General features: G+C 48.3%; 1 protein-coding gene across 1 annotated transcript; it reads right to left on the reverse strand.

Moving 5' to 3' along the window:
- Window positions 1-30: 30 nt before the first annotated feature.
- Window positions 31-14,117, reverse strand: ECSIT (ECSIT signaling integrator). The gene is made up of 8 exons (XM_052642646.1): window positions 14,036-14,117; window positions 7,201-7,319; window positions 2,608-3,025; window positions 2,165-2,388; window positions 1,609-1,666; window positions 1,326-1,474; window positions 1,052-1,157; window positions 31-384 (listed from the first exon to the last, which is right to left on the reverse strand). The coding sequence occupies exons 2-8, from the start codon at window positions 7,294-7,296 to the stop codon at window positions 140-142; spliced, it is 1,296 nt and encodes a 431-aa protein (XP_052498606.1). The 5' UTR covers window positions 7,297-7,319; window positions 14,036-14,117; the 3' UTR covers window positions 31-139.
- Between the last annotated feature and the right edge of the window lie 7,316 nt (window positions 14,118-21,433).

The following is a 21,433-nucleotide window of genomic DNA, read 5'->3' on the forward strand; positions in this document are numbered from 1 at the left end:
ATTAAGGGGCAGGGACACCACACTGCCAGAGAGAAGGCAAGGCAGCCCCAAGCAGGAAGACTTTTATTTGCTCTACACGCATAGGTGATCTCATGCCTCCACACCAGTCCGCGGACTATGCTCTCATGACCGCCCAGGGTCAGCTCTGGCCCTGCTGTTGTCGCTGCTGAGTGTCGTCTTCTTCCTGGCCTTCAGGTGGGGGTGGGGGCGGCTCCTCCAGGTCTGAGGATGCCAGGAGCTCCCCGGAGGACCCTGACAAGCGGAAGACCACCGGGATCCGGGCCAGGGCTGGGTTGGTCTCCTGAAGGCCCTGGATCCACTTGGCCAGCGTGGCCTGGTCATGGGCACCCGCCACACATATGGCAAAGACAGGCCCTTCCTCCACTGTTGGGAGAGACAGGCCCTCAGTTTGTTCAGCCCCCTCACGCCCACACTCTTTAAGCTCCCTTTGCCTTTTGTGTATGTCCAAGCCTTTGCACACACAATCCCCTCCACCTAGCCTGCCCATTCCACACATCACCTGGGTGATGCCTCCTGATTCTTCATGGTTCCACTGGAAATCCTCCTGACCCCCACCAGAGACTGAGTTGTGTACCTCCTCCTGGGGACCCCAAGAATGTAACGTGTCTGTTCCACCACTAACCTGAGGGGATGGACTGGACCCGTCCTGGTCATGCCCAGTAGCCAGCACAGGGATGTTCCACAGAGTTTGAAGGAGGAAGTGACAGAGGGCTGACAGGGCTAGAGCCTTCGTGTGTGTGTCTGTGTGTCTGTGTGTGTGTCTGTGTACATACCTGGGCCTCTGCTGGGTCTGTGAGGGTGTGTGTGTGTGTGTGTGTACCTGGTCTGTGAGGGTGTGTGTGTGTGTGTGTGTACCTGGGCCTCTGCTGGGTCTGTGAGGTGTGTGTGTGTGTGTGTACCTGGGCCTCTGCTGGGTCTGTGAGGGTGAGTCGTAACTGGACTAGGTCTTGGCCTGGCTCTCAGCCCTCCACTCCAGAGGCGGAACCTCGTTCCATGCAGTGTTCAGAATCCGACCTGTCCTGGTTTTTACCTTCATCAATGTTAAACTCGTAGTCATCCCAGCTGCTCCTCCCGTAGGCCAGGTCTAGCTGCATCGGGTAGTAGAGGTTCCACTCCTCTGGAATCTCCTCCACTTCCTACCCCAGGGAGGTGGTGCAGGCAAAGTCAGAGGCCCCGGATCTTGAAGCCACCTGTGGCCTCTTCCCTGGTCCCTGCCCTCCTGTCCCCCCATCCCCTCATCCCCCTCCACACCTCTGAGCCAACTCACTGTTCCCACTGCCCTGACTTCCACTTTGGGCCCTCACCCGCTCCTCGGGAGGCAGCAAGTCAGCTCTGAGGATGTGGTAATAGACACATTTGTCTCGAAGCCACAGGGAGAAGGGGCCCTCAACGAAGACTGGGCGGGCTGGGTCATGGCGGGCCAGGGCACTCTGCTGCTCAGGACTCTGGATCCCTGGTGTGGAGACACACACACATGGGGTGGGGATGGGGGGTAGTTCTGGCTCAGGGGCTGTGCCCCAGGGCCCAGAGAGCCCTCCCAGCAGGCTCAGTGAGGATGCGGCACGCCCTCCCTTCGTGGGACCTTACCTACGATGTGGGTCTCTGTAGGATCCATTGCGTCGGGGGAGTCTTTTGGCAAAGGCATCTGTAAGGAAAGCAGGGTGGACACTTGTGGCCCCCACAACCCCTATGGGGGGGCAGGGGAGAGAGAAATGGGGAAGGAGGGTTCTAGTGAAATTTAGGGCCCCTCTGAGGCCTAAATACTGGGCCTCCCACACATCACTCAAGACCACCACCTTCTTGCTTCTATCAGATTGATCAAAGCCACTGATCCTGGAGATGCTCATGGGGAGGGAACCCTGCAGCCCACCTGTGTGAAAATCCTGCCTCTGCCACCGTCTGCATGACCTTGGCTGCGTCACTGAGAAGGGAGCTGCCACAGACTGCTCAAGGAACAGGAAGACCATGCCCAAGGTACAGTGAGTGTGGGGAGGTGGGGTAGGAACAGAGGTCCCAGCCAAGGGCCCTGGAATCTAGAGAAGGCTCCACCAGGGAATCAGGGCCTGTCTTCCAGAATCACTCCAGTTCCTGAAGGGGGCCTGGCCCTGGGGAGGTGGCTGAGGGTTTGGCCAGGGGTGACTACCTGGTAGGTGGTGACCCTGGCACTGAGGTCAGGCTCCATGTGCCGTAGGGCCAAACTGGCCAGGTCCACGGGGTCCTGGGGCAGGTCCCAGGGCACGGGAAAAGGGTTGATATTCTTGAAGCGGGTGAACCACAGCTTCATGCGCACCAGCTTGAGCATGGGGTAGCTTTTGCGGCCGAATATCTGCAAGAGCAGGAACTCCGTCTCCTTGTTGGGCATCACCCCTGTGCCAGGCAGATGCAGGCAGAGCCTCAGGGAGGGAGAAGAAGAGGGAAGGGATGATGGGAGAGAGAGATGACTGAGTGATGGGGGATGGGTGGGGAGAGGTGGACTCCAGACTGAGAGACAGAGAGGTCAGAGCCGAGGAACCACAGAGTGGGTAGAGGGCCGGGACATGGGAGAGAGAGGCAGCCCCTGGGCCCACTCCAGCCTGCGGGCCTCACCATGGTTCTCCATCTGCTCCAGGACGGCAATCCCGCACTCCTGCTGCCGTGGGTAGTGGAGGAAGATGCTGTGGAAGATGTTGCGAGGCCGGAAGACCTCCTTGGGGAAGACGTCAAGGAGCAGGTTGTAGACAGACAGGTCCCGCTCGACGCCGTACTCGCGCATCTTGCGCAGGGCCAGGTAGATGAAGTCCACGTGGCCGCGCTTGTGCACGTTGTACTCGGCAAAGTTCTGCACCGCCCGCACGAAGTTCGCCTTGTCTCGTGCCCCATCCAGCGCGGGCCTGAACAGCTCCTCGTGGACTGCCAGGGCCTTAACTGGCCGCCTGGGGGGCTCGGGTGGGCGTGGGACCAGCGACGAGTCAGGGCTGTGGGCGGCTGCACTGCAGTGGAGGCCCCGTGGGGCCTGGGGCGGTACCTGCGGATGGAGAACCACCGCTGGAACCTGGCACCTCCTGGTGCCCCTGGGGGACTGCCTGGCCAGCTCTTTGCTAGGAAAGGTGCCAGCGGGCATCCCTAATGGCCTCCGAAGAACTGTGGTGCCCTGGTTACAGACCTACGACCAGGCGCCATCACAAAGTTACCAGTTACCATAGCCAGACAGCTATGGTAATATCCCAGTGGAGGCACTGTTCACCACGGTGATGAACAAACGCCCTCTGACACAGCAATCTTGCATCCGGTATTTAAATCCGACTGCTCTAAACATATCTGCCTCAGATGACATTTGTGCATCCGCTGCATCAGTGGAAATGGACCAAATGTGCATCAGCAAGGAAAAAATTAAGAAAGTGGCCATGAGCCTGGACAAGGGGCACCCACTGCTATAAGACACATGGAGGAGGTGTCCTGTGATCAGGAGTGAGCTCCAAAGTATATCATTAAATGAAAAAAAGGAAAGTGTGATACGGTGTGTACAGTAGCATCCCATTTGTGTTTTTTAAAAAAAAGGCTGATATATATATTTGGTCCTCACTATTTGCAGATTCCATGTTTGAGAATTTGCCTACTTGCTAAAATTCATTTGTAATTTGTAATTCAAAAGCTAATACTCAAGGTGTTTTCTGGCCATTTGCAGACACATGTAGTTGAGTTGCCCACCACCTATAATCCCAGCTAAAGTGGAACAAGAGGAGGCTCGGCCTTCTTGTCTCAGCTCCCTTGCAGTCAACAAATGTCCTTTTATTTTTTTTTCGGTTGTGCTGTATGGCTTGAGGGAACTAATTACCCAACCAGGGATAGAACCTGGGCCCTGGCAGTACGTGAGTCCTAATCACTAGACCTCCAGGGAAGTCCCTTATGGAATAGTCTTCTATTCCAGGCATTGTGGAGCATTTCTGAGAGTGAGGCTCATTTAATCTTTCCAACTGTCCATCAAAGGAGTGCCTCTTTGTGTACCCATTTTACAGAAGAGGAAACTGAGGCCCAAGGAGATGACACAAGATACCTGGTGTTATGAAGTTGCAAAGCAGCAGAGCTGAGACTGGAGCCCTCAGTCCTACTGCACCCAATAACCATCCCAATATCCTGCTTAGGTGAGATTAAAAAAAAAAAGCATTCGGGTAAAGTGAAAGTGTAGGCAAGAAGAGATAAGAAAGTCATCTTTAGCGATCAATGCAAAGAAATAGAGGAAAAGAACAGAATGGGAAAGACTAGAGATCTCTTCAAGAAAATTAGAGATACCAAGGGAACATTTCATGCAAAGATGGGCTCGATAAAGGACAGAAATGGTATGGACCTAACAGAAGCAGAAGATATTAAGAAGAGGTGGCAAGAATACACAGAAGAACTGTACAAAAAAGATCTTCACAACCTAATCACAATGGTGTGATCACTCATCTAGAGCCAGGTATTCTGGAATGTGAAGTCAAGTGGGCCTTAGAAAGCATCACTATGAACAAAGCTAGTGGAGGTGATGGAATTCCATGATGCTGTGAAAGTGCAGCACTCAATATGCCAGCAAATTTGGAAAACTCAGCAGTGGCCACAGGACTGGAAAAGGTCCGTTTTCATTCCAATCCCAAAGAAAGGCAATGCCAAAGAATGCTCAAACTACCGCACAATTGCACTCATCTCACATGCTAGTAGAGTAATGCTCAAAATTCTCCAAGCCAGGCTTCAGCAATACGTGAACCGTGAACTCCCAGATGTTCAAGCTGGTTTTAGAAAAGGCAGAGGAACCAGAGATCAAATTGCCAACATCTGCTGGATCATGGAAAAAGCAAGAGAGTTCCAGAAAAACATCTATTTCTGCTTTATTGACTATGCCAAAGCCTTTGACTGTGTGGATCACAATAAACTGTGGAAAATTCTGAAAGAGATGGGAATACCAGACCACCTGACCTGCCTCTTGAGAAACCTATATGCAGGTCAGGAAGCAACAGTTAGAACTGGACATGGAACAATAGACTGGTTTCAAATAGGAAAAGGAGTACATCAAGGCTGTATATTGTCACCCTGCTTATTTAACTTCTATGCAGAGTACATCATGAGAAACGTTGGGCTGGAAGAAGCACAAGCTGGAATCAAGATTGCCAGGAGAAATATCAATAACCTCAGATATGCAGATGACACCATCCTTATGGCAGAAAGTGAAGAGGAACTAAAAAGCCTCTTGATGAAAGTGAAAGTGGAGAGTGAAAAAGTTGGCTTAAAGCTCAACATTCAGAAAACGAAGATCATGGCATCTGGTCCCATCACTTCATGGGAAATAGATGGGGAAACAGTGGAAACAGTGTCAGACTTTATTTTTGGGGGCTCCAAAATCACTGCAGATGGTGACTGCAGCCATGAAATTAAAAGACGCTTACTCCTTGGAAGAAAAGTTATGACTAACCTAGATAGCATATTCAAAAGCAGAGACATTACTTTGCCAACTAAGGTCCGTCTAGTCAAGGCTATGGTTTTTCCTGTGGTCATGTATGGATGTGAGAGTTGAACTGTGAAGAAGGCTGAGCGCCGAAGAACTGATGCTTTCGAACTGTGGTGCTGGAGAAGACTCTTGAGAGTCCCTTGGACTGCAAGGAGATCCAACCAGTCCATTCTGAAGGAGATCATCCCTGGGATTTCTTTGGAAGGAATGATGCTAAAGCTGAAACTCCAGTACTTTGGCCACCTCATGAGAAGAGTTGACTCATTGGAAAAGACTCTGATGCTGGGAGGGATTGGAGGCAGGAGGAGAAGGGGGCGACAGAGGATGAGATGGCTGGATGGCATCACGGACTCGATGGACGTTGAGTCTGAGTGAACTCTGGGAGTTGGTGATGGACAGGGAGGCCTGGCGTGCTGCGATTCATGGGGTCGCAAAGAGTTGGACACGACTAAGCGACTGAACTGAACTGAACTGAGGCACTACTACAGGTGATATGAGCATAGGGCAAAAAGCAGAAAAGCAAATTCTAGAATGCCCCAAAGAAGGGGAGACACTACAAATGAGATGATGCAAATGAAATGCATAACTCAGGGTCTGGGCCACCAGAAGTGTTCAGTAAGGGAGCTATTAATACTGTCACCATCATCATCATCCTTGTTGTAATTTATGGTCATGATCACTTAGGGTAAGGGAAGGAAATTCGATTTTCTGCTCACATCTTTACAAGTAAATGTAGGAGTTAACCAGAGTCACCACCCAAATCCACTCACCTCAGACCTTCTTAATTTTGAATTTAAGACCCTCACCCATGGGGACACCAACGCTTTTTAAAAAATATGCATGGATTTATTTGGCTGCGTCAGGTCTTAGTTGAAGCATGCAGGATCTTTCATTGTGGCCCACTAACTCTCTAGTGGCGTGCCAGCTTAGTTGCCCTGGGGCATGTGGAATCTTCCCAGTGCAAGGATGGAACCCACATCCCCTGCATTGTAAGGCAGATTCTTCACCACTGGACCAGCAGGGAAGTCCATCAACACTTCTTAAAATGAGTGAGAGACACGGGAGCTCCCTGGTGGAATAGTGGTTAGGATTCAGCACTGTCACTACTGGGGCCCCGGTTCAGTCTCTGGACAGGAACTGAGATCCTGCAAGCCATGTGGTACAGACAAAAAAAAAACAATAATAATAATGAGTAAGAGGGGCTTCCTGGATAGCTCAGTTGGTAAAGAATCTACCTGCAATGCAGGACAACCCGGTTTGTTCTCTGGGTCAGGAAGATCCCTTGGAGAAGGCACAGGCTACCCACTCCAGTATTCTTGGGCTTCCCTGGTGGCTCAGAGGATAAAGAATCTGCTTGCAATGCAGGAGACCCAGGTTTGATCCCTGGGTTGGGAAGACCCCTGGAGGAGGGGATGGCAACCCACTCTAGTATTCTTGCCTGGAGAGTCCCATGGACAGAGGAGCCTGGCAGGCTATAGTCAGTGGGGTCCCAAAGAGTTGGGTACAGCTGAGTGACTAAGCACAATGAGTAACAGACATTCAACTAGCGCTCAGAGCAGACAGACCAGCCCAGACCCAGTCCTCAGCAAACACCCCCACCTCCTTCCCTCCCAGCTCTGCTCTCCAAGCTGGCTTCACTGGGTGCATAGTGAGGACTTGGGAGCAGATCCCAGGCCTGCCTGCCTTTTCCTCCTCCTGCCCCCCCCAAGACTAGCAGTTACCTGAGAGAAGGGGGCTCCTGTGAGGGCAGTGCTGCAGATGCCCCCCCAGCCCCGAGAGAGGCCCCGGGCCAGCAGGATGGCTTGGGCCCAGCTCATGCCTTTGCCTGTTGGACAACCACCTGGCAAGAGAAAAGAGACAGCATCAGTCTGGCAGCCCACCTTCTGAAGGCGATGAGACCTCTCTCCTGGGCAGAGGCCATGTCCCTGACGGCGTGGCTAACGCACTGGCTCCACGGGTCTCTTCACCCACAGAGTGGAGCAGGAGTGATGATTACAATCGGGGTCCCTGTTCTGCTGGACCAGATCCTTTACTGTCTGGAGGAATTTGCTTCTGCATTGGTTCCCCTCCCTGCCGGGTCATTCTGTTTTAATACCTTTATTTGCATGCCATAGAGTTGACCCTTAGTATAAAACTAAATGTGGTTTCAGTAGTTGACCCTTGAACAACACTGGGTTGAACTGCATGGGTCCATTTATAGGCTGACTTGTTTCTTTTTCATATTTATTTATGTGGGACTTCCCTGGCAGTCCAGTGGTTAAGATTTCACCTTCCAATTCAGAGGGTGCAGGTTTGATCCCTAGTTGGGGATCTAAGATACCACATGCCTAAGATTCCAGGAGTCTGATGGCCAAAAAACCAAAAACATAAAAACAGAAATATACCATAACAAATTCAATAAAGACTTTAATATATATATAGGCTGTGCTGAATCTTAGCTGTGGCATGCAGGATCTAATTCCCCAACCAGGGACTGAATCTGGGCACCCTGCTTTGGGAGCAGAGTCTTACCCGTTGGATCACCAGGGATGTCCCTGATTTTTTTTTCAATATATACATACTACAGTATAGTGTGACCTGTGGTTGGCTCAATCTAAGGATGTGGAACCATGGCTATGAAGGGCCAACTGTAAAGTTATATTTGGATTTTTACCTGTGCAGAGGGTTGGCACCCCTAACCACTACATTGTTCGAGGGTCGACTGTATATTCACAGAATTGTGCAGCCGTCACTAAATCCAATTTTCGAACATGCTTGTCACTGCTCCCCACCAAAAAGAACCTTATATCCATTAGCAGTTACCTGAGAGAAGGGAGCTCCTGTGAGGGCAGTGCCGCAGATGCCCCCTCAGCCCAAAAAAGAACCTTATATCCATTAGCAGTCATCAGTCAACCCTAGGCAACCCCTAATCTACTGTGTCCTCTGGAAATTTCATGGAGCTTCCCTTGTAACCTAAATGTAAAGAATCTGCCTGCAATGCAGGAGGCCTGGTTCAATTTCTGGGTCAGGAAGACCCCCTGGAGAAGGTAATGGCTACCCACTCCAGTATTTTTGCCTGGAGAATTTCGTATTATTGGAATCATATATAATATGTGCCCTTTTGTGACTGGCTTCTTTCACTTAACATGTTTTCAAGGTTTATCCACGTTGTAACATCTAACAGACTTCCTTTCAACTGCCAAAAAAATATGTTCACGATATGGATTTAACCACATTTTATTTACCCATTCATCAACTGATTAACATTTGGGCTTCTTTCCACTTTTTGACTATTATGACTGTTGCTGCTATGAACACTTGTGTAGTTTTCGTGTGAACACATATTTATACTTCTCTTGGGTATATACTTAGAATCAAGTTGCCTAGACATATGGTAACTCTATGTTTAATCATTTGAGGGACTGCCAAAGTGTCTTCCAAAGCGGCTGCACCACTTTACATCCCCACCAGCAGTGTATCCCAACCGGCAATGTATAAGGGTTCCAGTTTCTCTGCCTTCTTGCCAATACTTGTTGCTGTCGGCCTTTTTGATTATAGACATCATCCTAGTGGGTGTGAAGTGGGCATCTCATTGTGGTTTCGATTTGCATTTCTCTAAAAACTAGTAATGGTTGAGCATCTTTTCATGGGCTTACTATCTGTTGTGTATCTTTTTCAGAGAAATGTCTATTTAGATTCTTTCTCCATTTGAAAATTAGGTAATTTATCTTTTTTTTACTATTGAGTGGTTTTATTGAGTTGTTCATATTCTGGGTCAGTTCCATTCAGTCGCTTAGACCTTTATGGTTCACAACTACTTTCTCCCATTCTTTGAGTTGTCGCTTTCATGTTATTACTTGCAGCACAATTTGTTGTTGTTGTTGTTTAAATAAGAGGTTTAGAACAGGAAAGGCTCTTAGGAAATGTTTTTTGAGTGTTAGTTGTTATTAATATTGTGTGTGTGTGTGCTCATTAAGTGTCTGACTCTTCGCGACTTCATACACTATAGCCCACCAGGCTCCATGGTTCATGGGATTTCCCAGGCAGGACTACTGAAGTGGGTTGCCCTTTCCTTCTCCAGCAGCACAAAGTTTTAATTCCGACAAAGTCCAGTTTTCTGGTTTTCTTTTATAGCTGTGCTTTTGATGTTGTATCCAAAAAAACCATTGCCTGGTTCAAGGTCATAAAAAACCATTGCCTGGTTCAAGGTCATAAAGATTTACTCCTCTGTTTTCTTCTAGGAGTTTTAGTTCTTACATTTAAATCTTTGATCCACTTTGAATTAATCTTTCTAAATGGCTGGTGTGAGGAAGGGGTTCACTTCATATGGATATCCACTTGTCCTAATACTATTTGTTGAAGAGGCTATTTTTTTTCTCCCTGTTAACTCCTGTTGAAAATGAACCGACCGTAAATGTAAGGGTTTACTTCTGGGCTCTCAATCCTTGTCCTGTTGATCTATATGTTGAGTAGTAACACATTGCTGTGATTTATTGTAGGTTTGTAAGTTTTGAAATTGCGAAGTATTAAGTCCTACAACTTTGTTCCTCTTTTACAATATTATTCGGCTATTCTGGATCCTTCACTATTACATATATATTTAAGAATCAGCAGTCAATTTCTGGATTAAAAAAAAGCTCAGATTCTGATAGGGATTGTGTTGAATCTGTAGATCAATTTGGGAAATAAAGAGTGGGACACACTAAACAACTGAACTGACTGAATATTAAGATTTTTGATCCATGAACATGGGATACCTTTCCATTTATTTGTTGTTGTTGGTTTGGTCACTAAGTCGTGATCGACTCCTCTGAGACCCCATAGACTGCAGTCTGCCAGGCTCCTCTGACCATGGGATTTCCCAGGCAAGAATACCGGAGTGGGTTTCCTTCGACAGGAGCTCTTCCTGACCCAGGGATGGAACCTGCATCTCTTGCATTAGCAGGCGGATTCTTTACCATTGAGCCACCAGGGAAGCCCTCCATTTATTTAGATCTTCTTTAATTTCTCTTAAAAGTATTTTACAGTTTTCAGTGTAGAAGCCCTTTACTTCTTTTATTAAGTTTATTTGTATCTTATTCTTTATGAAGCTATTGTGAAGTTTCATTTTCACATTGTTCATTGCTAGTGTATAGAAACACAGTTTATGTTTTATATGTTGATCCTGTGTCTTGCAACCTTGCTGAACGTGCATTAGTCCTAATAATATATACATATTTTTAATTGGATTCCCTAGGATTTTCTACATCCAAGATCATGTTATCTGCAAATAGAGATAGCTTTACATCTTCTTTTCTAATCCGGATGCATTTTATTTCTCTTTTTTGCCCAGGTGTCCTTGCCGAACCTCCAGTGCAAAGGTGAATAGAAGTGGCCGGAGTGCACATCCTTGTCTTGTTCCTGATCTTAGGGGGAAAGCATCCAGTCTTTTGTCATGAACTATGATGTCAGCCATAGGATTGTCCACAGATGACCTATTGGGTTGAGGACATTCCTTTCTATTACTAGATGCTGAGTATTTTTATCAAAAAGGGCATTCATTATATTTTGTCAAATGATTTTTTTTTTGCATCTATTGAACTCATGTGAATTTTGTCCTTTAGTCTATTAATATCATGTATTACATTAATTTTCAACTGTTAAACTCATTGCATTTCTCTGATAAATTCCATTTGGTCAGGCTGTATTTCTCTTTATTTGCTGCTAGATTGGGTTGCAAGTATTTTGTTGAGGACTTTTGTATCCATATTCATAAGAGAACCTGGGCTAGAGTTTTCATTTCATGTCATATCTGTTTGCTTTGTTATCAGGGTGATGCTGGCCTCATAAAATGAGCTGGGAAGTATTTGGCTCACTCTTACCACCATTTAAACTTTCTCTAGCATCTCCTTCCGCCTCTGCTCCACATCTCTGTTCCATTTATAGCACGGCTTCTCCCAAGAGGTGTCTGCATATTACACTCCCTTCTCACTCTTTCCTACTTGGCTGCTGCCCCAGTCACTCCACTGACACCACTCCTGTAAAGACCCCTTGTGTGTTCTCCATTTAACAAAGCCAGTGATTATTTCTTTGGCCTCATTTTGCTCAATTTCTCAGAATTATCTCGCATGGGTGAGGCCCTCCTCCCATGTTGACACTCTTGATTTTCTTCCTAGCACCCAGGCCTGTTTTTTTAGCCAGTCAGCAAGCCCTGCTTCTTTCTCTAAAGTTTGCAATGTTTGCAAACTTGAATGTGCAGATGAATCACTGAGGATCTTATTAAAATGCAGATCCTGATTCAGCAGGTCCAGTGGAACCAGAAACTGTACATCTAACAAACATCCAAGTGATGCTGATTGCTGCTGGTCTGAAGACCGAATTCTGAGTAATAAGGCTGTGAAGAATCCCACATTCTGAATTTATCTGTCTGCTACCCTAAGACATCATTCAACTACCAAAAGAGGTGTTCCTCTCCTCTCTGTATTCCTGTAGGCAGCGCTAATGGTTTTTTAACTTTGTTCATATTAGAATTATCTTGGGAGCTTTAAAAAATTCCCATGCCCAGGCCATACCCCAGATATACTGAATCAAAATATATAGAGGTAGGGCCCAGGTATTAGCATTTTAAAGCACCACAATGACTCTAACACGCACCTGAGATTAAGACCTTATTGTAAACCTTTGCTATTCAAAGAGTATCTATGGGACCAGCTGCATTTGTATTATCATCTGGGAGCTTATTAGAAATGCCAGATCTCAGCCTTAATCCAGACCTACTGAGTCAGAATCTGCATTTTAACAAAACTCCAGGTTTCTCCTCTGTGTGTTTAAGTCTTAGAAATGATGATGTGCTGATGCTCCTAAATGTTTATCACCAGTCCTGAACCCAAGTCTCCTGACCTAACTGCCACTTTGGTATTTTCCCCAGCCATCTCAAACTTACTTTGCTCCAAATCATATCCCTGCTTAAACGTGTCCCTCCTCATCTTAGCCAATGACATCACCACTGCTAGTCATTCAAATCACAAACCTGGGAATTCTGAGTCCACTGTGTCCCTCACTTCCCCACTCCAATTCATCAGTTACTCCTGTTGCTTCCAAATTCATCTTAAATGCATCCATTTCTCTGCATCTGCAGGCCACCACTCCAGTCCTTGATCTCTTTTCACCTATCCAGTCTCAACTTCTTTCCTTACCTGCCTCCAGTCATTTCTCCCTGCAGTGGTCAGAGGGAGCTTTTTAAAATGTAAAGTAATTTTAGTGTTCTCTGCCTAAAATCACTGAAACAGCACACAAAATTAAATCAGAATCTGCCCCTCAAAACTCTTTTCTTATTACTGGTAGCTCCAGCTACACTTGTTTCTTAAATAAGTTTGCTTTATTCTAATCTCAGAGCCTTTGAACTTGCTTTTCTCTCTGTTCAGAAATTTATTCCCCCAGATCAGTCTCTGGTCATTCAGGTCTATAGTCAAATAAGAAGCCTTTCCTGATCACCACCCCACTCCCAATCTAAAGCCCCATTACCCTGCTGCTGCTGCTGCTGCTGCTAAGTCGCTTCAGTCGTGTCCGACTCTGTGCGACCCCATAGATGGCAGCTCACCAGTCTCTGCCATTACCCTGATGAATGCATTTTAAGCAGTTATTAGCATCTGAAATCACATGTTTCACTTATTTCTGATTTGTTCAATGTCTGACTCTCTGGGAAGATTGTGTGTGTGTGTGTGTGTATCTGCCTTATTGCTGTCTCCAGTGTGTGTGTGTCTGCCTTATTGCTGTCTCCAGTGTGTGTGTGCGTCTGTGTGTGTGTGTGTCTGCCTTATTGCTGTCTCCAGTGTGTGTGTGTCTGCCTTATTGCTGTCTCCAGTGTGTGTGTGTGTCTGCCTTATTGCTGTCTCCAGTGTGTGTGTATGTGTCTGCCTTTTTGCTGTCTCCAGTGTGTGTGTGTGTCTGCCTTATTGCTGTCTCCAGTGTGTGTGTGCGTGTGTGTGTGTCTGCCTTATTGCTGTCTCCAGTGTGTGTGTGTGTGTCTGCCTTACTGCTGTCTCCAGTGTGTGTGTGTGTCTGCCTTATTGCTGTCTCCAGTGTGTGTGTGTGTGTGTGTGTGTGTGTGTGTGTCTGCCTTATTGCTGTCTCCAGCACCCGGGACAGTGCCTGGTATAATGTAGGTACCCAACAAGTGTCAGCTGAATCAGGAAGAGCTAAATTTCCACCAAACTTATAAAAATCTGAACCCCTAGGCAGGATGGACCTACAGCAGCTCTGAGGCTGGCTGCCAGGATTTTGACTCCTTTGGGTGACAGCGACAGACCCGGGGTCGAAATCCAGCCTAGCGGCCGACTTGAAGCGTGACCGTGAAAGAAGGCTCTAATCTCTCTGAGCCTCAGCTGTCTCATATGCAAAACTGGAAATTAGGGACGTGGAGAGATAGGTAAGCTGAGTGCGGCTTTTGCCGGCACAACCCGGCCCGGTACGCCGAAAGGTCATGGTGCCCTGGCCCGGAAACCGGGGTCCTCCGAAGCCTCCCTTCCACACTGCCAGCCCAGAACGGGCCTCCCCGGTGCCCAGAAGTTCGCGCTTGCCTCCCCACGTGCAACCTACCTATTCACGCGGCTGGCCGCGGAATCCCTGCCCGTTCTCTCTTGCCGCTGGGCGCCGCCATGTTGCCCAGAGATGTTCCGGGTCACGGGCCGCCAGGGAGACAGCAAATCAAGACCGCCGGTTTCGAGAGGTCCCGCCCCAAAGGGAGAAACGCCAATAGAAAGGTGGAAAGTCCTTGGTCCCGCCTCGTAAGGAGGCGGACCCCACCTTTAGGCCAACAGCACAGGGGACTTAGGAGTTTGCATGGGGAAGGAGTGACTGAGCAATGCGAGACTGGACTTGTCGAGGGTGGGGGTGGGAGTAAGGGGCGGAGGTGTGTGTTTGTGAATACACCTGGGCGGCCCCAGTTTTCCCACCTGAAATGTGGGAATGAAATATTAAAGGTGGAAGTGATGTGGATTCCTTCACTTGTTCTACAAATGTTTGAGCCAGGCACTGAGTTGTCAGCATTATCATTAGTGACGGAGATGTGCTTGTGCATGTGCTTGTGCATGTGCTTGTGCATGCCAAGTCGCTTCAGTTGTGAACCCTATGGATTCCAGCCCACCAGGCTCTTCTGTCCCTGGGATTTCCCAGGCAAGAATACCGGAGGGGGTTACCACTTCCTTCTCCCAGGGATCTTCCAGACCCAAGTATCAAACCCGTGTGTCTTAAGTCCAACCTGCATTGGCAGGCGGGTTCTTTACCACTAGCGCCACCTGGGAAGCTCAGGTAGAGACAGGCTCTGTTAATCTAGTTTCGTGGGTCTGGGCTAGTGCTTACTCCATCTGTGCCTTGATTGTCTCACTCCTGAAATGGGCCAAGTATAATAACCTTATGTATACGGGGGTTTTGGGGGGTATTAAAAAAATTTTTTTTTTGCTGCACCATCTTGGTGTGTGGATCTTAGTTCCCCTACCAGGGATCAAACCTATGCACCCTGCAGTGGAAGCTCGGACCTCCAGTCCTAACCACTGGACCACCAGAGGATTCCCTATGCTATTGTTATTACAGGGGACTCAACATGGGGCTTTCCAGATGGCTCAATGGTAAAGAATCTGCCTGCCTACACATGAGATACGGGTTCTATCCCTGGGTCGGGAAGATCTCCTGGAGGAGGAAATGACAATCCACTTCAGTATACTTGCTGAGGAAATCCCATGGACAGAAGAGTCTGCCGGGCTACAGTCTATGAGGGTGCAAAGAGTCAGAAATGATTGACCATGCGCACACATGTACACACACACACACACACACACACACACACACACACACACACTGGGTACGAGGGGCAACTGCAAAGGCCCTTTGTGATTGGCTGGAATGAACAGGGGAATATGAGAAGGTCAGAGTGGTGTGAGGGGCTCCTGGGCTGCTCCCAGAAAGCCCTGATTTTAAGCTAACAACCCAAATAGCACAAAATAAGGGGGGTTGGCAGTAGCAGAGGCTCCCGGAGAGGACAGCTCTCCGCTCCCATAAAGCTACTTTTGCAAGCCTTTGGCCTCCATGAAGCAGGGCACAGACAGGGGGACAGAAAGATGCAGCCATCCTTAGGATGCCTCAGCGACTCTGCAGCCCCCAAACATCTGTCTCGCCAAGATTCCTGTGATTGGCCAGCCTAAGAGGGGCTGCAGCCAATCAACTGCCGGTCCAGGACTGCGCAACCCCGCCCCAGCACGTTGACAGCCACGTGGACAGCCGCTGGGCGTACTACTGCCCTCTGCTGGGCATGCCAAGCCCTGAGTAGGTGGAGTTCGCTCTGCTCAACTGCGCTGTGGGTGAAGAAGGCTCGAAGGGGCGGGCGGTGGTGGGCTCACCAATGTGGTCACAGCCTTAACTGCCCTCTGTGTTTCTCTTCCTCCTGAGGCAGATGCGGCTCTCCTTATTTATCCTTCCACAAGTAGTTGATTCAAACACAGGCATTTATACATATATTTTGTTATTTAAAGAAAACACAGCACAATAATATGTGTGAAGCCCTTATGTAGACCCTTAAACATGCAATTATCAAAATAACTGGAAGAAAATAGCAGCTTCGAAGTGGAGGATCCTGGCAGGCATCACTTTAACCAAGGGACCAACATTAACATCACCAGCAATGAGTCATAGTGACATCATTAGCACGTGGTATGGGAAGGGAACATCACTTTTCTGGTATCCTTTCCAGGAATTCAAAATCTCCAGTCTAATCAAGAAAAACCAAACTGAAAGACAGGCTGTAAAATTACTGACCAGTACTCTTCAAAAGAGTCAAGGTCAGGAAAGACGGAGGGACTATCACAGGCAAAGGAGTCTAAGAAGATATGACAACTAAATGCAATGAGGAACCCTGGATTGGGTTCTGAAACAGAAGAAGAACATGAGTTAAAAAAACTGGAGAAATCCAAACCAAGTCTGTAGTTTATTAATAGTATTGTGCCAAGGTTAGTTTCTTAGTTTTGATAAATGTACTATGGTTATGTAAGATGTTAACAGCCAGGGCAGCAGGGTGAAGGGTATTTGGGAATTCTCTGTGCTATTTTTTGCAACTTTTCTGTAAGCCTAAATTTATCTCCAAATAAAAAGTTAAAAACAGGGCTTCCCTGGTGGTCCAGTGGACTCCACTCTTCCACTGCAGGGGGCACAGATTTGATCCCTGGTGGAGAAGTTCCATATGTCTTGCAGTGTGGCAAAACAAACAAAAAACAAAACAAAAAAAAGTTAAAAACAACCAGGACTACTGAAGCAGGCACTATTAATATACCCATTTTCCAGAGGAGGAAACTGAGGCACAGAGAGGTTAAGACTCCTGTCCTAGGTCACACAGCCAGTAACCACCAGGGCGTGTCCCAAACCCATGGAATATGGATCCAGAGGCCCCCACTCTTAACCACAGCACCATACTGCCTTTCTTTTACTGAAACAAAGTGCTCATATTCTGCCATCATCTTTGACTCTCACCTGTTCCATGTTGACAGATCTACAGTGTGACTTGTTTTTAAAAGGCCCCTGCAAAAAATTACTTTACACCTACACAAATTCGTTGTTAAGAATATTCTAAAAAAGAGATTTGGTGGCTCAGAAAATATATTAGATAGTCAGGGCTTTCCAAAAAAGCAGAACCAATAGAAAAATATATATATATGTGTATATATTGGGTTGGCCAAAAAGTTCATACGAGAACTCCGAATGAACATCTTGGTCAACCCAATGTACGTATATGAGAGAGACGGAGGAAGAGAGACAGATTTATTATGTGTCTATAGACTAAAGACCTGCAGTTGGCAAGCTGGAGACCCAGGAGAATAGATAATGTAGTTCAAGTCCAAGAACAAAGGTCTGAGGATCTGGAGAGCCAACAGTATAAGTTCTGTCTGAGAACTGGCAGCCTTGAGACCCAAGAAAAGCTGATGTTTCAGTCCAAAGGCAGGAAAAGAACCATGTCCCAGTTCAAGGCAGTTGGGGAGGAAGAGTTCCTTCTTACTGGATGGAGGGGGAGATCAGACGTTTTGTTCTATTCTAGCTTCCAACTGATCGCATGAAGTCCATCCGTATTGAGGAGGGCAATCTGTTTTACTCAGTCTGCAAATTCAAATTTAATCTCATCCAAAAACACCCTCATAGGCACACCCAGAATAACATTTGACCAAGTATCTGGGCATCCCCTGGCCCAGTTGACCTCACATGTAAAATCAGTCACCAGAAAAGGTAAGGACACTTATCATCTTGAAAGCTATGGACCAACTGCCATACCTATCGAAGATGTTCCCTATGTCTCCCAGCATTGTGCGTTGTCAGGTGTTAAGATTTTTGCCAATCTGGCCCACTTTTTTAAAAAGGTCTCTTAGGGACTCCCTGGCTTCCCAGGTGGTGCTAGTGGTAAAGAACCCACCTGCCAGTGCAGGAGATGTAAGAGTCACAGTTTCGGTCTCTGCGTGGGGAAGATCCCCTGGAGAAGGAAATGCAACCCGCTTGAGTATTCCTGCCTGGGAAATCCCATGGACAGAGGAGCTTGGTGGGCTACAGTCCATAGGGACTTCCTTGGCGGTCCAGTGGCTAATAATCCGTGCTCCTAATGCAGGGGGCCCAGGTTCCATTTCTGATCAGGGAATTAGATCCTGCATGCAGCAACTAAAAGACCACGCGTGCCTCAAGGAAATCAAGCATACCACAACTAAGTAAATAACTAAATACTAAAAAAAAAAAAAAGAGTTATCTTGTTCAACCAGATGCTTTTCCTACAAAGCATCTTTTTGCAAAGCTCAAGGCTGGACGACGGAGTCGGCAACTGTAGAAAGGCCTGGGATAACCCCAGCCTGTGCCCCAATCCTCTCTTCACCTTTTTGGGGAGTCTTTTGGGGAGTGCTGGAATGAAAATGAGAAGGGGACCCCAACTCAACTGTCTCAGCCCAAGAGGATCTGGGCAATTATGCCCTTTCTTTGTGAGTGGTTAAGCACCAACATTTCAAATTCATGTGGATTCGAGTCCTGGCTCACTGATTTCAATTCCATTTACTAAGCATTGTTTGCTGTGTGCAAACCCTCTCCTGGGTATTAGGGATAAAACAATGAACAAAACAAGCAAAGCTCTGCCTTTGATGAGTTTCTGTGCAGGATGAGAGGTAATAAGCAAGAAGGAGATGACAAGGAAAAGAAAGTAAGAAATGGAGATAAAGAGTAGGGGTGGGGGAGCTTCTTTTTAAATTTTTTTGGCTGCGCTGGGTCTTCGTAGCTCCTCAGGCTTTTCTCTAGTTGCGATGAGCAGGGGCTACTCTCTAGTTGCAGCATGCAGGTTCCTTATTGCTGTGGCCTCTCTTATTGCAGAGCACGGGCTCTAGGGCGTGCGGGCTTCCGTAGCTGTGGCCCTTGGGCTTAGCTGCATCTTGGGCATGTGGGATCTCAGTTCCCTGACCAGGGATCGAACCCGTGTCCCCTGCACTGGCAGGCACATTCTACACTGTACCACCAGGGAAGGCTGGGCAGGGGGTGTGGTGGGGAGCTTTTTAAAATCACTTACTCAAATGGAAGCTTTTATGGAGGTGAACATACTCACTGCCGGGTGCAAACCCTTAATGAAACAGCACACTCCTTGCCCATCTTCTCACAGTCTGGGGGTGGGCGATGCTATTATTTTAGACCAGGTGGTCAGGGAGGGCCTCTCTGAAGAGGGGACAGCTGAGAAGAGGAAATGAGGGAGAGGGCACACAGACATCTTGTGGAAATGGGTCCAGGTGGAAGGGTCTACAAAGTTGAGAACATGCTTGGGCACATAAGAAATATGCATGGAAGGATCTGGAAGCAGCAGGAGCAGTGTGACCCTGGGAGACTGACCTGGTTTCTCTGAATCTTGGGTTTCTTTATTTATAAAAAGAGTCTAAGGGACTTCCCTGGAGGTCCAGTGGTCACGACTCTGTGTTTCCAATGCAAGGGGTTAGAATTTGATTCCTGGTTAGGGAACTAAGATCCCACATGCTGTGAGGCAAAAAAAAAAAAAGAAAAGTCTAAGACTTTCCACCCCAAGAGGGTGGATATGACAGTGAAATTTTAATCTTAAATCTCACTTAAGAGATTAAATCTCTTAAATGAGGTTGTGCCTGGAAGGGTGTCTGGCATGGAGTGAGCCCTCCAGAAACAGAAGCCATTTGGGGAGGGGAAAGTTAGGTGCAGGGTGGGCTGGCAGACCCAAGATTGCCAAGATAGGCAAGCGTAGGGAGAAAGGGCTGAGTCTCCTGGAGACAGGAACAGAGGGGTGTGTGTGTGTGTGTGAGAAAGAGAGAGAGAGAGAGAGAGAGAGAGAGAGAGAGAGAGAGAGAGAGAGAGAGAGAGAGAGAGAGAGACAGTTCTGACAAAGTTTCTAGGCTCTCCTAAGATTAAGGAAAGACAGAACTTTTCTTTCATGACTGTTATGGGACTCTTCTGGCAACTATGACTTACAAAACCCATCCTTCCCCATTTAGGTGGCAAACTGAGGCACAGAGGGGCTGCTGGCCTGGGAAGCGCCACCTAGGAGCTGAGTAGGGGGGCTGCACGCCGAGCGGCCAGTGATGAGGGAGTCCTCTAAGACGGGCCTCGGGGATGGGGTTCCGTCCCTTGTCTCCGCCTCTAGCCCCATCCATCAGACATAGGCAGGGATACAGAGGAAAAACGATGACCGAGAGGCGTGAAACAGAGACACAAAGGCGGAGAGATGATAGGGGAGACATGGGGACAGAGAGAAAGAGTCAGTGAGACAGGTAAATTCATAGAGACGCAGAGACAAAGGCTGTGACAGAAAAAGGCTAGGCGACGCAGAGAAACGGATACAGAAAGACCAAAAGGCACAGCAAGAAATAAAGACACCGACCCAGAACTGGAGGGACAAATGAACCCAAAACGGAATGCCCCTTAGGGAGACCCCGGGCTGCCCCGTCTGCGGGGCTGCCAAGTGCTCCCCCACCCCGCCCCCGTCGTGCCTGGGCCGTGACTTCAGAGCCAGCGCGGATTCTATAAATGGCCAAGCGGCCGCGGGCTGGGGGCGGGGCCGAGTGAGTCAGCGCGTGGCGTCAACGCTGCCCGGATGCCGCCAGGCCCCGCCCCCACCCCCCTGATCCGCCAGGGGGCGCCGCCCCGAGCTCGGCCAAGGTCTTCGCAAGCGCAGTAGCGACCTGTGGCCCGCCGAGGACCGCTCAGCTTGGGCAGGGTCTCCGAATCCGCGCGGAGAAGTCCTCGCTCCACCACCCTCGAGCTGGGTGACTGAGGGCAGTCGGCTTCACCTCTCTGTGCATTGCTTAGACCCACACATCATACGGCTGCTGTGAGGAATGAGTTAACAGATCCAAAGCACTCAGTACTTAGTAGGAGCTAATTGTTAGCTACCTTTTATGTGTTATAGCATTATCTTCAACATACCATTACACTCCATCAACTTGTCCTTAGTTGCCTTAGCTCCCGGGGTCTCAAATGAGAGCGATCTGCCGCCACCCGCTCCCACCCCCATGCTGTTCCCAGGGACCCTTGGCAACCTCTGGGGACATTTCTGTTTGGGGGGAAGGGGTGCAAGTAGACTTCCCTGGTGGTCCGGTGGTTAAGACTCTGTGCTTCCACCGCAGGGGGCACGGGTTCGATCCCTGGTGGGGAACTAAGATCCCACATGCCCCGCGCAGTGCAGCCGAAAGAAAAAAAGACTGGAAGTTCTACAATGCCCAGGACAGCGCCTAGCCCCTGCCCCTGCCCCCCATTGTGAATTATCCAGTCTGGATGCCAACAGTACCAAAATTGAGAAACCTTGCCTTAGCCTCATAGCATTAGGGTCAGAGGCCCTGGTTCAAAATGCTCTGCCACTAGTGAGCTGTGATACTGGGAAAGGAAGTCCACACTTGCCTTTCCGTGCTTCAGTCTCCCCATGTGAAAAGTGCATAAGATAATAGTAACATCCACTTCTGAGGGTGTGGTGAGGTATGA

This window comes from Budorcas taxicolor, chromosome 7 (genome assembly GCF_023091745.1).
Source record: "Budorcas taxicolor isolate Tak-1 chromosome 7, Takin1.1, whole genome shotgun sequence".
Taxonomy (NCBI): Eukaryota; Metazoa; Chordata; class Mammalia; order Artiodactyla; family Bovidae; genus Budorcas; species Budorcas taxicolor.